Source organism: Lissotriton helveticus, chromosome 4_1 (assembly GCF_964261635.1).
Source record: "Lissotriton helveticus chromosome 4_1, aLisHel1.1, whole genome shotgun sequence".
NCBI lineage: Eukaryota > Metazoa > Chordata > Amphibia > Caudata > Salamandridae > Lissotriton > Lissotriton helveticus.
The window spans coordinates 2,126,945,762-2,126,962,844 of NC_136063.1; the positions used below are offsets into that span (position 1 = coordinate 2,126,945,762).

The 17,083-nt window shown below is 39.8% G+C and overlaps 1 protein-coding gene across 1 annotated transcript in view; it reads right to left on the reverse strand.

The window, feature by feature from the left end:
• Window positions 1-3,311: 3,311 nt before the first annotated feature.
• The window catches only part of COX7B (cytochrome c oxidase subunit 7B), a 34,334-nt gene continuing 20,562 nt past the window's right edge, over window positions 3,312-17,083 (reverse strand). The window contains exons 2-3 of the mRNA XM_078688828.1: window positions 12,580-12,704; window positions 3,312-3,474 (exon numbers count right to left, since the gene is read on the reverse strand). Coding sequence (XP_078544954.1) covers window positions 3,397-3,474; window positions 12,580-12,704 — 203 coding nt within the window. The 3' untranslated portion in view covers window positions 3,312-3,396. The remainder of the gene's footprint in view (window positions 3,475-12,579; window positions 12,705-17,083) is intronic.

Sequence of the window (17,083 nt, forward strand, 5' to 3'; positions counted from 1 at the left end):
ACCAAATAAAATCCTCCCAATGCTGGTCCTATAAACTAATTTACAGAAATAACCACCAAGAACAAACTCACGGTACTATAACATTTCTTTAAAAATTCTATAATTGTTCCAAGTGTTCGAGTAGTTACGAGATATTCTAAACCAGCTATTGAAAAGTGTGATAATTAACGTTTAATGGGTAAGGGATAACACTGTGTTAAAATGTAAACACCACTAGATAGTCATGTTAGAAATGGAAAAACCAAAAAAAGAAATAGACAGGAAGATTAATCTCCATTCCCTATTTTGCACCATTTCGCACTGAACAACATTTATCTGTCTAGTTGACAAGATAAACGGACTACTTTTCAGTTCCTGACCATCAAAAAGTAATACGTTTCGAAAACCAGTAAATTTCTAAGGGGCACTTAATGTTGTTTTTTTAGCAAAACAAAAATAAAAAAGCACTCAGCTCTCAGGTCTGCAACAGCCATGATTCTTGATCTCGAACAGACGGTTAGGCTGTTCAGTCTCAGTTTAGCAAAAGAGCAGTTAATATGCTGGTGTCTTAGTGGGATACATGATTTCCTGGTACACATGGCCCTCTGGAAATGGAATGTTACTAATATGTGGCAGGCTTAAGATAATTAACTACTCAAATTATTCAGATACGTTCCAAGTTCAAACAACAAAGAGGCAAGTTTAGATGACCTTGATTGCATGGAAAATGTTTTGTGCCCATCCTGGGCAGATACATTCACTATGTATTCCATTCTGTAGCATTATCCTCTATAATGATACTTTCAACACACTTGGAAGGAGATACAAAGGCAGATGCGTGAGGAGCAATTTTAAAGGGTCCTACACATACTCAGCAGATCCCGTTCAAATTGTTATTCCCCATATACAGGGATCCTAAAACAAATGGTGTTCCTCATTCAACTGGACCATGCAAGTAAGGTTGAAGATGAGTCTGTTGGAGGTCATTCCGCGAATTGTGCCATCTGCTTCATAAAGAAAAGGCTCAACTTAATATCTGTAATATGAACGATGCACCAAGAAAACATTCAAAAATCAAGGACATAAGCAAAAAACAAACCAATAAAGGGTACATTGTTTTTCAGGCTATTACTCGAGAGACGTGACATGCAGTTATGTTTCAAGCTTTCAGGTGTAAGCTGCTCAATTTTGTCATGAAGGTCGGACTAAAGTATTTAAAGAACATATCATATTAAATGATTTATTCCATTTGTAAATGCAACATGGATATTTTGGTGCATGTGATGAAAAAAAGCTTATACATATATAGACTTCTTGGAAGAAAAGTCATTCTTATTTTTAGAGCAGGTGTTAGCCAAGGCCCTTTGATTTTAGTCAAATTAGATGTATAATATGCTTACTTAAGTCTCCGAGCCAGCTCTCTTCATCGATTGGTCTGTTAGTGTGCCATTCACATATATATATTTTTTTTTAACTGTAGCATACAGCATGGGCCAGTAGGCCCACCCACTTCAGCAATTGGCTAACTTCACTGTAAATTACGGCATCCCACACTTTCACAAGTTCTTCAGGGCCAGGCGCTACAACAGCATTGTGTGATTTCGGAGACCAAATATTTTTGCTTTTAGTCAACTTTTGGAGGTGGAGGGGATTGACAATGTCTCAACAGCTTCCTCAAAAATCAAGTTTTGCAAAAATCAAAACAAAAAAAACATTAAAAGCCAAAATGCTGTCTGCTAATGCCAGACCAGTTGACATTGGCAATATTTATTTGTGCAGCAGTAAAAAACACTTGTACCTTTAACTGAAAAATCTAATGACTATTTGGAGACTGAACAACACCTTCATTTTTCACCTCTAACTTGTGAAAGTACCATTTTAACTTCACATTTTCAGGATCAGGCATAGGTTTAAAATGAATTATACAACAAAAACCTCTAAATCGGTCAATAATGTCATTTGAGTATTGATCATTTCAAGATTGCTATTGGCTCACACCTGGGATAACCCAACTATTCTTGTGCAACAAACTCCTTTACTGCAAAGGATAGACTGTCACAATCACACAACATCAAACTCTGTCCTAAGACCCCAAAATTCCTTCATTCCAAAAATTCAGCTCATTAACATTTTCAACTGAAAGAACTAGGCAGTGAGTGCTATATGACAGGCAGTTCAATACTACAAGAATGAACACTAAACCCTAGCGAGACAAATCAGTATATACCCAGTTTAAACACAGTAAACTTTCTGATAAAGATCATTGTAGGCTCTTCTGGCAGAGATACGAGACAGATAGTTTTCTTCGCGCTATGACATCTCAGCGAGAGACTGCCTTAGATATTTTAATATCATCCCAAAAACAAGTTTTACTATGCCAACAGATTTGGTTCAACAAAACGTACTTGAAGTAAAATGTGAAAGTGTATTGATGAACTGGGAAATGTCGGTGCTGACAAAACACACAAGCAGATTGTATTTACAAATTTACCAACTGTCAGCTAATTTCAGAATGGTTGAAAGAAATTAACAGAATAAACGCAATCTTGATATGTCAACTAAATAAATTATTTTCAATGACAGTAAAATTGCCATTTCTAGGAAAGAACAAACACCTATGCCGACAGCAAGGTATCTGTTGAATAAAGATTTTTTGGGGAAAAGTGAGTTAGTAGAAAGAAATTTGAGATTACAAATCCTGTAGAAACAGAAAATGTTTTGCTCTTATTCAGACGTCATTTGAAACTCAGCTAATTTAGGAAGAATTTCTCTATCTATAGAACTGTATGACATTTTAGAAAACCCCCAACAACATACTTTCAGTGCAAGATATTTTGATTTTTATCATTCAATAAATAAATCAAATAGGGAGAATTTATCGAATTTTAATACCTTATGTTATACTAGTGCTTTAAATAAGGTATGTTATGTTTTTTTAATTATTAGTTCATTTGATTCCAGTCTAACTGCTGAGCAATATTTGATATCATTTTATTATTGATGTCTTTTATATAAATGGGAGAAGGTATTGTTCAAATTTTACAATTACACACACACCATAATATATTGTATGAGGAAAAAAACAGCAGCAAATCAAATTCAATTCAGGGGTGGCCTTTCATATCTTTAAAGTGTGAACACAGCAATCTATAGGTTAAATGTAGGCAGAAACCATCTGCCACACTTTGACAATAATGCAGAGTTTGAACCAGGATCTAAAATTTTAAGAAAAAAAAATAGCACGACAGAATAAAACAAATGGAAATGAAATTTTGTGTAATACATTTATTACATATAATATGCCATATCAATAATGGCTAGAGTCATAGAACAGATCATGCCTGGGTGTGGCATAAGCAAGTTCAAAAAGAAAACAATCAAGACAGTTCCAATTTGATAGCAGTTTGTAAGTCTGCATCACTGGTCCTTCCATTCTTTTGGGGTAACTCGACCAACAGGTGAAAAATTCCATGTAATTCCAGTCTGTGTTAATACCTGCAAAAAACAAAAGAAAATAGTTAACCTCTGGTTAAAAAAGGGGCATCAGTTAAGCCTACAGAAAGAACATGTTTAAAAAAGTGGTAATAATTTAAAATAGAAATAACTCCTGACACAAACATCATCCCTTCGCACTGAAATCAGTGCTGTAAACTGCCCACATTGTAACGGATTTCCCAGCTTTGCAATCAAAAGCTCCCTTATGTTTGGGGAACAGTATTTTTTTAATTTCTGGGGTATTAACACCGATTTTCTTGGTTAACAATTCAGCTTGCTTGATACCTTAAAGGCTGCAGGGGAAGAAAGAGGTAGAATGATGCAAAAGTTCGGATGTATGCGTTTGTCCAAAAGCAATTATCTCCTTCACAGGGCCCACGTAGCAGCTGAAATCTATTACAACAGGCATGGACTGGAAAGCAGGAAAAGTTGAACGGCGGTTCAATAGCATCCCAAGTATTGACCAAGCCCATAGACAAGTCACAATACAAGATATGTTTCTCGTTTAAGGAGACGATGGGAGATTTGTTTATGAACATAAAGAAGTTTTCTAATATCGAGTGTTAAAATTAGGAGTAAATAACTGTCTTCACGATTACAGGATTATCTCCCATTTGACTAGGTTTGTGCTACACAAATCCCATAGTACATATATTCACATTGAACAGAATAGCAAGCTCAACCTCCCCTCCCACCAGGAGGGAAAGGTGACCAGTGAGAATACATATAACTATCATAGTTTAAGTTAGATTGCAAGCAATATGCTGGTAAAAAGCGTTAACAGACCTCTATGTGGTGCCTCTGAAAATCTCAGCAAAAAACAGTCTGATACCTGCATCAGAACAAGCCTTAGATTTACCAGGCAGGAGCTCATTTCAATGATGCAGAAGACTATCCACCTACAGAAGTTTTATTTTCAATACACTTTGTGAGTATTTATGTGCATTACCTACATCACATCTATGAAATAACCGCTCAGTTTGAAAGGGTAGGTTTGGAGTGCCACAAATTAGTCTGAAGTAAAAAACCAAATTGGCGTTTGGAAGGAAGGAGTGTGTTCTAAAGGTCGTATTATAAATCAATACAGTATGTTAATGAGAGCAGGTGTGGAAAAACTGCCTTCAAGCCAATCTAATGGTCAAAAGGAGCACTACTTCCAAGGAGAAATGTCGCAGGCCAGACTTGGGTGGGCCCATTCATAGCGAATAGGCAGTGATTGATTCCAGAGAGAATATAGTCTTCTAACTGGAGGGAAAAGGGTCACACCCATAAAATCCACGTTCGTACTGTTGGCGTTTGAGCTTAATGAAATCCTTAGGCAGAACAGGAGACAGAAAGAAAATGACTAGTCAATCGAGTTTTGAGATGTTGAAAATTAAGTCTCAGCATTATAAGTTTCTTGTTGTGTTGAATAAGTCCGAATTTGGGACCTCTCAGTTTCGAAAGGCATATGTCAGAATTTTGTAGTTGATAAACCATCAATATTCAGACAACGGATGCCTCCTTAGTTTGTCTGCTCAAGTTTTTAGTTCAACTGATAAAAAAAAATGTTTTAGACAGGCTACAAGTAGAAGCCATTGTTAAAACGAACAAAGCTCTTCCACGAGAAACATAGACCAGGTACATCTGAGTTAGGTGACCGAGTGCAATACATGAGAGCAGCACTGTATGACTGAGTTAAGATAAGACTTTGCCATGAATAACGTGAGAAGACAGGAGTCTCATGTGGGTGGCTCTAGAACACCCATTGCCATAGTTTTTGTCAATAGCGTCAAGGGAGCTGCAGGTAACCCACAATGACACCCTGATCTAGCATGGCTGTATCCGTTATTACTGTTTGAGTCAGATGTTTTACAACAGGGACTCGACTGAACAAGTTCTTTTTCTGGAACTAAAAGGAAAGCAATGTAGTCCTGTTTTGGTATGTGTCTTGTTTGCCCTTCCAGTTTTCAGACTTCTAAGATCACGTTTTTTTTTTTTAAACTGAGATGTGTGTTAAACGATGAACTAGGAATTAATATGCAGGTAACCAGCCCGGCTGGAATGACATCTTGCTTGCTGATGGAAGGGGAATTTGTGTGAGGAGTTATACACTTCTTATCAAATAGATAGCTGCTCAAGGAGATATCTAGTGTTGGGAAGTGCCGTCAGCTATTGTATCGACATTCCCTTGTCCCCTGGCACCAACAAATCCATGTCGCTGTAAAGAGGGGCTCATAAAGCAGAATAAACAAAGAAATCGCTTCCCCGAAGATGGAACAATTGCAGAGTCCGGATCGGCATCTATCTCGCTGACATCTCATGCACAAGCCTAAGGAGTGGAGGAGTAGATGTTTCCTGACCTGGGTTTGTAAATGGTCAAATTCCTGCTTAATTCCAAAAAGATCAAAAGCCATATGCAGCTCTGTTGTTGGTTTGGGTTCCCACCCTTAGACATCAACTTGCGACACATGCAGATTGTGCTTTGAACTGCCTAATGGCATCGAAGGTTACATCAAATTCCTTTGGTCAGTGTTTTCAAGGAAAGTACATTTCAAAGATGAGAAATCTCTTAAAAAACTTCCAGCACACAATCAGAAATTTTGAAGACTATGAATATCAAAAGGTCAATCCATGATTGAAAACGTCATTTTTTTCCAGAGAGGAATGTTAATCAGAGGAGGGAGCAACGGGAGACTCCAATAACTATTGGGTAATGAGGAAGGATTTCAGAGTACAGTTTCTACTGTGAGGCCTAGAAGTGTATCTTTGATATTGAAGAGTGACAGTTGTGCCTCACTTTGAAAGGCAGGCTATTAGGCTGAGAAGGGAATAAAAATTGAAGTATTGAATAAGCCCGACTGAAATTTCAATGATTTTGGTGTAATTTGCCTAAGTTCCAGATTTTTGCATAATGCTTTTTTGTGCAAAAATCCACAATCACACCACATTGGGAAAGAGACAGATTTGTGTTTCGCATAATTCAGCATCATTTTTTTCGAAACTGCTCGTAATTATACGAAGGTAAATGTAGTGAATCTCACACATCCCCGCCTTGGACAGTGGTAGTTTTTTTCAAGTATCTTTGCTAGGAAATGCCAAGGAGGCCTGTAATTTTTTTTTATCTCTAGTAAAATCCAAGGTGGGTTTCCAGAACAGAAAGTTACATTTTTAAAGGGAAAAACAAATAGATTATGAGGAAAGTAATGGACAGGTCTAAGACTTGGTGGATAAAATGCTTTAAAATAAAATCTGTAGCTTAATCTTCTAATGATGGAAACGGGGAATGAGAAAACTATGAACATTTGACTGCTGTGTTTTATCATAGTCTGGTATAAGTTTCTAGGTAAGCATATTTTGTTGTATTGTTCAATGGCATTGCATTTTTTTTTACATACGTGCTGCAATTTAGCATTTCGACTTAGCAGACTGGCTTAATTCCAGAGAGAGTATGTTGTACAAATGACTGGGCACTTCCTTGCACTAATATGGACATGGAGATTTTAGATTGGGATCCGTAGGATAAGATTAGTGACTTCCTCAAGACTATATTCAATTCTTACATATGTATAATATACTGCTTTGCGAACTTAGTGAACCAACTGCTGTTATTGCTGCGGAACAGCTGGCTTATTCTGGGGTAAGCTGCTCAGCACTGGTAGCAGAAAACAAAGACTGGTGGCTTAGGTCACGAATGAGTTCAAAGGTTCAAATAATGGCAGGTCCACTTTCATCTTTTTTTAAGTCAATAATTCATAGATTACAACTTGCACCAAAAGGTGGCAAATATTTTTAAAAAAGGGTTAAACTCATAGATAATCCCTGTTGTACACCACATCAGAGTTTGGTGGCTTTGGACTGACGGGGTCCGAGTTCTGCCAGTAAGCGCAGCTAGATGAAAGTTCTCAGAAAGTCACCTTTGTTATACAGATGTTAAAAAAGAATGGCTTGAAAATCATGTAGAAAGGTGCGCTGCGATCAAGACTGATCAATGTTGCCGATCGACCCTGATCCTGCATGAGATTAAGGTAGTCTACCACATTCAAAGGTGCAGTTTCTGTGCTCTGGGCCACCCGAAACCTAGATTGAGAGGGGTCCTATAAACTGCTAGATTCAATATAGTGCTCAACTTGTGGAGTACATTTTTCAAGGTGTTTCACTGTATAGGCGAGATATGGGTCTGTAGTTTGTTAAATCATTCGGATCCGCGGAGGAGAAAGATTGGCTACAAAGAACTGTAAAAGCTGGCTTAATAAGGCAAACACGTGAGGAAGACAAGGATTGATAGAAGCACCCGATAGTATGGTTGGAATAGTATTGATATCTGTAGCGGGATCAAGAGTGGTGACGTTCTTTAGTGAGGCACCATTACCAGAAACTAGATGTGAATTAAAGGAAGAGAAGAAAAGTGGGGGATCAAAACTGCTTTGAATTTTCTCAGAGAAATGGAGTTAGAGAGCACCGCAAAACTCCTAGGAGGGCTGTATCCCCATACTGCAGGCTCTAGGCTGAGCAAAGTTCTTCATATGAGATTTCCCATGAGGAATTGGTACTGTTACTAATGTGTTTGGCAAAATATACACAATGTGTGAATGGCCACTCGAAAGAAATTTTATAATGGTCTGTCCAGGTTACAAGAAACAGTGCCTCAGCTACTGTGCCTTCCAGGATGAAAGAGAAAGGAGCAAGAATATGGACTGCTAAATGGGTTGGATTATCAACAAGCTGAAGAAGGCCAAGTGTTTTGATATCATCAGTGAGACAGCATGTGACTTAAATGGAAAAACTGGGGCCACAAAATATAAGGGAGGATAAGTTCTACCAGTTTAGGAATCAAACCTCCCCTTGTGGGGTAGGAAAATAAATGAGAGTTCCCTAGAAGCCTGCGTTAGGCTTGCATCTAATTTTAAAGATCAAATACTCCATCTAGGAAGTTGGAAGACAAAATGAAAAGGTCTAGGGTAACACAGAACGTTTTGGCTAGTCCACTGTCCTACCTCTTGGGTCTACCTTGTATTAAAATACAACACCATAGTTAAAGACATGCAAGTTTCTGAACTTCCAATGATACAGGTAGCTGAATAGAAAGAATGTCTGGAAAGTGGGAGGTAGTAAAAAAGCAAAAACCATACAATCTGCAAATGTTTGGATAGTAAGACGGCAGGCCGGATATGGATTGGAAATTGAGAAATGTCGACAGATGGTGAGAGGGGTGTATCAGTGGTGACACCTTAAGTAATCTTTGCAGGTGCATGCAGAGAATATGCACCAGAGGTCCTGGTGCTGGGCTTGGTCCAAGCATGGAGCAGACACACAACAGCATCAACGCTGTAGTCCACCAGAAGGTGATTGTAATACCTGGGTATTTCAAGCAGAATCTGTTCATGCGAAGCACCTGCGAGGACTGCGTATGCACTAAAAATGCAAATTGCTATTTTGCAGGCAAAAATTATGTTTTTCTCGAAAGCTAAGCTGGTGTGTTCAAATTAGAACTTGGTATTGATAGAAAAATATTCATATTTTCAGTAACCGATATGCTGATGAAGACAAACACTGAAATTCCAAAACGCATTTAAAGTTGATAGATGAATAATAATTCAGTCGGGAGGGGTGTCTGGAGGTGCCCGGCACCAATATTTTTCAATGTGACTAAATGCAATGAAATAAGAGGTACTGATGGCTACCAGACAGGCTCCCAAGTCGTGGTAGAGTTTCGTTCATTCGAACGCAGACTTAAAGCACAACAGTACTATGGGCCGATTTTGCTGCCATGTTTGAGCAGGTTGGCCACTGCTGCTCTTAACAGGAGGAGGAAAGTCTGGCTTGTGCTATGACATCACACAGAAGTCAGAGAGGTTCCCATTTTACACAGCACTGCAGCCAACCGAATAAGGGCTTTAGAGAAACAGGTTCCGTGGAGTGAGAAAGCACTAACTGTACAGAGCTCCTCGTCCTATCCAACAAACTTCTCTGTAACACCAGGGCTCTTGCAGGCTTTAGCGTCTGGAAGCTAAGGTAAGAAAGTGCCCATCATTATCCTGAGCAGTATTTTGGGCTGTTACTCAAGTCTCTACTGAAGTAATGGTAAGCATAAGCACGTCAGCATGGTTTCTGCCAAGTCAATGGCTAGCGAAGCTCACTTGCTACATAAGATTTGATATTAGTAGTCTAACTTGTTTCTAAGCACTGCCAGAGTTAACAGAAAGAGGAACGGAGCTTGACTTTGACAACATCAGGATAATCCAGGCCTCATACGCAGTGGAAATAGACCTCAAACTGCTGATCAATGAGTAGTCCCACATGTTCAACCACTACCAATATGCGAACACTCTGAAGTGATAGCAAGAAGACATGCTATCTCTATAGAAGAAAAAACAAAGAAATAAGCTTATGTAATAAAAGGCTTATTTTCGCCCATCATTCTTAAATATGAGCACAGAGTTTCTGTATGTGACACACACATCTACTCAATATATATTGTGTGCGTCAATTTATTTGTTTATATACAATTCTTCCAGTACAGTTTTAATCTTTGCATATACGAATTAACCTTGGCTACTATAAAATAGCACTCTTTATTACATGCTGCGCATATTATTCTGCATTAGGATTTTAAGTTACGGCATATACACATTCCACTTTTATCAGGTGACACTTTCAGCTATGATCTAAAGACTTATACTTGCTGATCTTTCCATCTTCAGCCACTTCTTTCCACCTGAAAAGGTTATAGCTACCATTCGGCAAACTCCTGTCAATCACATTCAATGATTATCCCTGGAAAGCTCCTCCGTCATTCCCCCTCTTCGCCGCTGTATGCAGCAGCATCCCTGACCACTGTAGTGGATCTTACAATACCTTATCATCCATCCTAACCTTTCTCAATCTAAGTTCCTTTGCTAGTGACCATTCCAGTAAGCCCCTTTTGCAATAAGCCACAATTAGGACTCCTGGTCAAATCCATCGAATAGATAGGAGTCTTTTTACCAATACAAATACCAGCAGAGCAAATTTATGTTCAGCTCTAATGCCTCTGGATCTACGTATGGTCCCTAATACACAAATGTTTGATCAATGCATTTATGGTTATATTTGTTATTGTTGTTAGCCTGTTTGTTACCTCAAGGCAGCATTTACTGACCTTCTTGCATGCCCATACAGCTAGCCTGTATATGACATTATCACGTCTGGTAAAATAAAAAACATGAGGTCAGTCAATCACACATGCCATAAAACAGTATTTCCCCAACACAAGCTTTGTTTTGAATGAAACGTTTTCACTTAGATGTTATATAGCAGGGACGTTGGGTTTATAGTATTTCACCAACCAGCATGAGTACCTTTGTAGGGTTGATGCAGTATCCTTGTCGTACGAAACAGAGTATTTCAATTTGTTTCTATATTCCATTAGCAACCCGTGATGGGCTTTCAGCTCCTGGTGTACACATTCCTAGCATTTAAGGATGTAGTCCTGGACAAGACAAAGCTTACACGCCTGTCCATTTTAGTTTGGTCACTAAAGAGCAAGATAGTAGAAAGTCTGTTATGCAATAAAACTTAAATCGCACAATTCCCCGACAGTCCTACATATTGGGCATATATCTCTTACGTAATAAAGATGTTTCCTACAAAACAAACAAGGGACTATGCAATGCATACTCAAGAAAATAAGAAGTAACAAGCATCTTCAGTTCAGGGGGCACCCGCACGAGAATAGCCTTACCTAGAGGCAAATGACCAGTTAGGAACCTCCAAGCTCACAAACCAAAGATCTTACACTCAGCCACATTCGATGGATGCAAAGCCTGTGCGCGACACGTGCCCTTGGTTCAGACAGCAAGTCAAGGGAGCCTCATTAAAACCTCATAGGGGACGTAATCCTAAATACACTAAAAGTGGCTCAATCCCTTTAAGAACGCTGATGTTACTACCTCACACCAAGTACTGAACTTTAAAAAAAGTCTACCAACATGAATAATTGCATCAAAAAAAGCCCCCACCAAGCAAAACCAGCAACTTTACCTTTGCACTGGCAAGGCTTCGATTTTCACACCATATAATCATTAACGACCACACTGAGTTACATTAAAAAAAAAAAATTGCAACAAGTACAATCCACCTGAAGACGCTGCACACTATAAATGCCTCACACACAACAAAAAGCATATTTTCTAACTTCCTAAAAGTGGGTCAGAATCTCAGGTGAAGCCAACCATGGCTAGGGCAAGCTACACAACTACCACTCCAGTACCCTCCTCCTCTTAGGAAAGTCACTCGAAATAGAAGTAGAAGCATATACCAATCACAAGTGAAGGTATTTGCTTGACATCGTGAACCTTAAATGCTTCTCAACCTACCTTTCCACATATGCTAAGCGTCTTTGACTGCATCTACTGCAGCCCGTCATTAAGGGCACACAAAACATAAGAAAACCAGGGAACGTGACTCAGGGAAGCCTTTCCTCAAACCCACAAAGCTGCCAAAACACTGTACCAGCTCTCAACATTTTGTGCATTGGAAAACACAAGTATGCTGTATGGCTTTGCATACACAAACCACCCTTTCACCACTGGTCAAGTTAAATTTAACATTCCCAGAAAAGAAAACTGGTGTTTTTACGCCACCAAATATAACGCAAAGTCTACCTTTGTCACTTGCTTGCCGATCAACTTCAACCAACCAGGTAATTTACTATATAGGATCCACATCAACAGTGGAAGCCACACAAACCGTTGCTTTTCCAATGCATGAGTGAAACTTCAAAATACAAACAAATTATCAAAAGCAGGCTTTCTCAACGCTGCCCCAAGACTTTGGAGCAATTTAACAACTCAGATTATCCTTAACTGTCCATACAGTCCCTGGCAACCACAGATAATCACTCGCCCAAGACCCACACCACAACTCCCATGAAGTTTTCCTTGTCTCCCATAATACGTATGTGTTGTGCATTCTGCAACCTCACAAGCCAAACACATTCTCCTTTCTTATGTAAGATGTTCCTTTCTCTATTGGGGTCAGACCAGGCCCGAACTTGAGAGCAAAGAAATCTTACAAACAGGCGTGCATGCAATAAATCCACGGGAGCCGACTGCGTGAAACTACACGTTCTAAGAAAGTACTTACATAACTCCATATGGAGACACAGAACACGAATCCAGAGGCTAGGATAGCATTGCCATATTTATCATGGAAATCGGGTCCAGTTTTATGATGGCTCTGTCTTGCCGCAATCCTCTGAATGCCACGAGCTAAAATATATGTAAAACGAATTACCTACAGCTTTAAAAGTGTAAACACCTACTCAAAGCAAAAAATCTTAAGTATTAGAACAAAACAAGTGAATAAATACAGCAACATTCAGCATTTAGATTTTATGACAAAAACGGAAGCAAACAATTTATTTCCTTGTAATGGTTACTACTAACATTTGTAATTAAGATTGCAGACATTACGGTGTGTACAATACTTAGAAATCCATGGGCTGCAGAACGTAGCCTATCCTCCTTTCTTGCTGCTCTTTCAAATTATTTTTCCCTCCTTCTTGATTTAAGTTTATCAACTCTCCACTTTTACTTGGTCCCTGTCACTTATGTTTGCACTGTCAACAGAAGGAACAAGCATTTGCAATGCAATAGGTCTCGCATTAGGAAAGTTTGAGCTATTGGTATTGGAAATGACACATTTTTTATTTATGTAATGGTTTTGAAATTAGCTAAATTAATCGGTTTGTCATTTACAATGCAAATAGTTATAACTTTCACAAATGTGACACCTATAGCATTTGTAATGCAATATGTGTTGCATTTACGTGACTTAGATGTATTGATATTACAAATAACATTGGCTTTTCATTTTTTTTAATAATTAATACTTATAGTTAATTAATTTATAATGGCAATAGCTTAAACTTTTGTAAATAACTTTTGTGAAGATTATTTTCACTGTATTTTATTGTGACGAAAATCCAAGAACAGAAGTGAAATACTAACATATTTTTGTGGCATTTGTAATAAAGCTTGAAATATTGATAGAACATATTTGAACCAGTTGTTGTTGAATGGTTGCACAGATTGATGCTGTGGTGGCTCTGAGTGATGTGATGGGGACGAGTGATGCTGTGGCGTTCAGTGATGCTGTGGTAGAGCATAGTGATGTTGTGGTGCCCCGGAGTGATGCTGTGGTGGTGCTGAGTGATCCTAAGGTGATGCGATAGATAGATAGATAGAGTGAGTGCGATAGATAGAGGGAGGGCGATCGATAGATAGAGGGAGGGCAATAGATAGAGGGAGGGCGATCGATAGATAGATAGAGGGAGGGCAATAGATAGAGGGAGGGCGATCGATAGATAGATAGAGGGAGGGCAATAGATAGAGGGAGGGCGATCGATAGATAGATAGAGGGAGGGCAATAGATAGAGGGAGGGCAATAGATAGATAGAGTGAGGGAGATAGATAGATAGATAGATAGAGTGAGGGCAATAGATTTAGTGAGGGTGATAGATAGATAGAGTGAGGGTGATAGATAGATAGAGTGAGGGTGATAGATAGATAGAGTGAGGGTGATAGATAGAGTGAGGGTGATAGATAGAGTGAGGGTGATAGATAGAGTGAGGGTGATAGATAGAGTGAGGGTGATAGATAGAGTGAGGGTGATAGATAGAGTGAGGGTGATAGATAGAGTGAGGGTGATAGATAGAGTGAGGGTGATAGATAGAGTGAGGGTGATAGATAGAGTGAGGGTGATAGATAGAGTGAGGGTGATAGATAGAGTGAGGGTGATAGATAGAGTGAGGGCGATAGATAGAGTGAGGGCAATAGATAGAGTGAGGGTGATAGATAGATAGAGTGAGGGCAATAGATAGAGTGAGGGTGATAAATAGGGTAAGGGCGATAGATAGATAGATGGATAGATAGAGTGAGGGCGATAGATAGAGTGAGGGTGATAGATAGATAGAGTGAGGGCAATAGATAGAGTGAGGGTGATAGATAGATAGAGTGAGGGCAATAGATAGAGTGAGGGTGATAAATAGGGTAAGGGCGATAGATAGATAGATAGATAGATAGATAGATGGTGATAGAGTGAGGGTGATAGAGTGAGGGCGATAGATAGAGTGAGGGCGATCGATAGATAGATAGAGGGAGGGTGATAGAGTGAGGGCGATAGAGTGAGGGCAATAGATAGAGAGAGTGAGGGTGATAGATGGAGTGAGTGCGATAGATATATAGATAGATAGATAGATCGAGTGAGGGCGATAGATAGATAGAGTTAAGGCAATAGATAGAATGAGGGCGATAGATAGATAGATAGATTGATAGAGTGAGGGCGATAGATAGAGTGAGGGCGATAGATAGAGTGAGGGCGATAGATAGAGTGAGGGCGATAGATAGAGTGAGGGCGATAGATAGAGTGAGGGCGATAGATAGAGTGAGGGCGATAGATAGAGTGAGGGCGATAGATAGAGTGAGGGCGATAGATAGAGTGAGGGTGATAGATAGAATGAGGGTGATAGATAGAGTGAGGGCGATAGAGTAAGGGCGATAGACAGATAGATTAATAGAGTGAGGGCGATAGATAGATAGAGTGAGGGCGATAGGTAGATAGAGTGAGGGCGATAGGTAGATAGAGTGAGGGCGATAGGTAGATAGAGTGAGGGCGATAGGTAGATAGAGTGAGGGCGATAGGTAGATAGAGTGAGGGCGATAGGTAGATAGAGTGAGGGCGATAGGTAGATAGAGTGAGGGCGATAGGTAGATAGAGTGAGGGCGATAGGTAGATAGAGTGAGGGCGATAGGTAGATAGAGTGAGGGCGATAGGTAGATAGAGTGAGGGCGATAGGTAGATAGAGTGAGGGCGATAGGTAGATAGAGTGAGGGCGATAGGTAGATAGAGTGAGGGCGATAGGTAGATAGAGTGAGGGCGATAGGTAGATAGAGTGAGGGCGATAGGTAGATAGAGTGAGGGCGATAGATAGAGTGAGGGCGATAGAGATGGATATGAGGAATGTGTAAAGAAGTGTGACAAAGAGATAGATCTGAGGAATGGGTAAAGAAGTGTGACAAAGAGAGATGGATCTGAGGAATGGGTAAAGAAGTGCAACAAAGAGATGGATCTGAGGAATGGGTAAAGAAGTGTGACAAAGAGAGATGGGTCTGAGGAATGGGTAAAGAAGTGTGACAAAGATGGATCTGAGGAATGGGTAAAGAAGTGTGAGAATGGATTAGTGGTGAATTAGTATAGTGAAATGTGAAAGTATTTTGAGTGGTGGATATGTTAGATTGGTAAAAACAGCACAATACGTGATTTGTTTTTACTTTTAGCACAAAGGTGCAAAAAAAAAAAGAAAAAAAAGAATGGAAAAGCAGGTTGGGGCAGGGAGTGGACGGTGGGCGAAGCAACGTGGGGTGTGGGCAGGGGACAAGTGCATGGGTGAGAAATCGCAACGTTGAGTGCCATCCAGAGGGAGAGCACGACACAGGCAAGAAAGAGGACAATGTGGAACACTGGGCGGGGGAAGAGAAGGGTGTGAGAGAGATCAACGTGGGGAGATCAAAGTGGAGCGCTGCATAGGGATGGGGTGAGCACTCTGAGAAAACAATGTGGACTTCATATCTAATGATAGAATGGGAGGGGGGAAGGCACATTCATTCCTCTCCAGACATTTCTCAGACATTGACCCACTCTGTGCCCACTATAGGACACTCTCACCTGCCGGCTGGAGCAGGCCACACCTCTAGCAAATAACGAAGAGACCCTCCTTGCTTGCCTTAGACTGGGGTCGAAAGGGCCCTGAGAATGGGTTTGGTCTCTTGGGCACACTCCTAAGGAGCCAGTCAATCGAATGCATGCCACTCTACAGTTTGTGTGCCAGCTATTGCCTTTGTCCACAGAGCAAAATTGCTTTACTTTATTTTCTAAGTTTTAGACAACTTAATTAAATTTTAAGACGGGCGAGAGAAAGTCCTTGAATTAAGATTAAACTTATACATATCGTTGCAGAAGTAAAACAATACACTGGCTGTAAAAGAATGTTATTGTTCACCCCCAAAAACATATATCAAAATCTTCATGGCTGTGCTGATGTCTAAAGTGAACTGTGGAATGAGTGTATCTTGTGATAAATATAGAGAGGGTCATTTACAGCCTGGTGGGATATGAGAACGGCCACACTTTAGGGGGAGTGGGGTGTTTTTGCAAAACAAAAAATCTCTAAATACAGTGCGAGTTCTTCTGGAAGGAGATGGGGAGCCAATGCCCCTGTCAACCAGGCATGCTAAACCCCATCCCTCGCCACACTATAAATACACCCCAAACTAAACAAAACCTGCTCTTCATGTTTCTTTCAGAAATAAAAAGTTAAACATTAGGAGGATGGAAATGGTTCCCAAGTGATGTGTGAAGCTTTAGGCACTTGGTCCTGTGAGGGATACCGAGTTACAGTAAAGGTTGAAGTAAAAATGTCACCTTTTTAATTTTTCTTTGAGTTTTAAAGAGATCATCTAGTTTATAAAGTCACAATAGGTCTAAAAACCTGAGGCGGCATCTTCAGACAAGTTTTTCTAGATTGCCTGTGGTTGGTGACTGTTAAAAATGCAGCCCTGGGCAAAGACCATAATTTCTTTCTCTATAC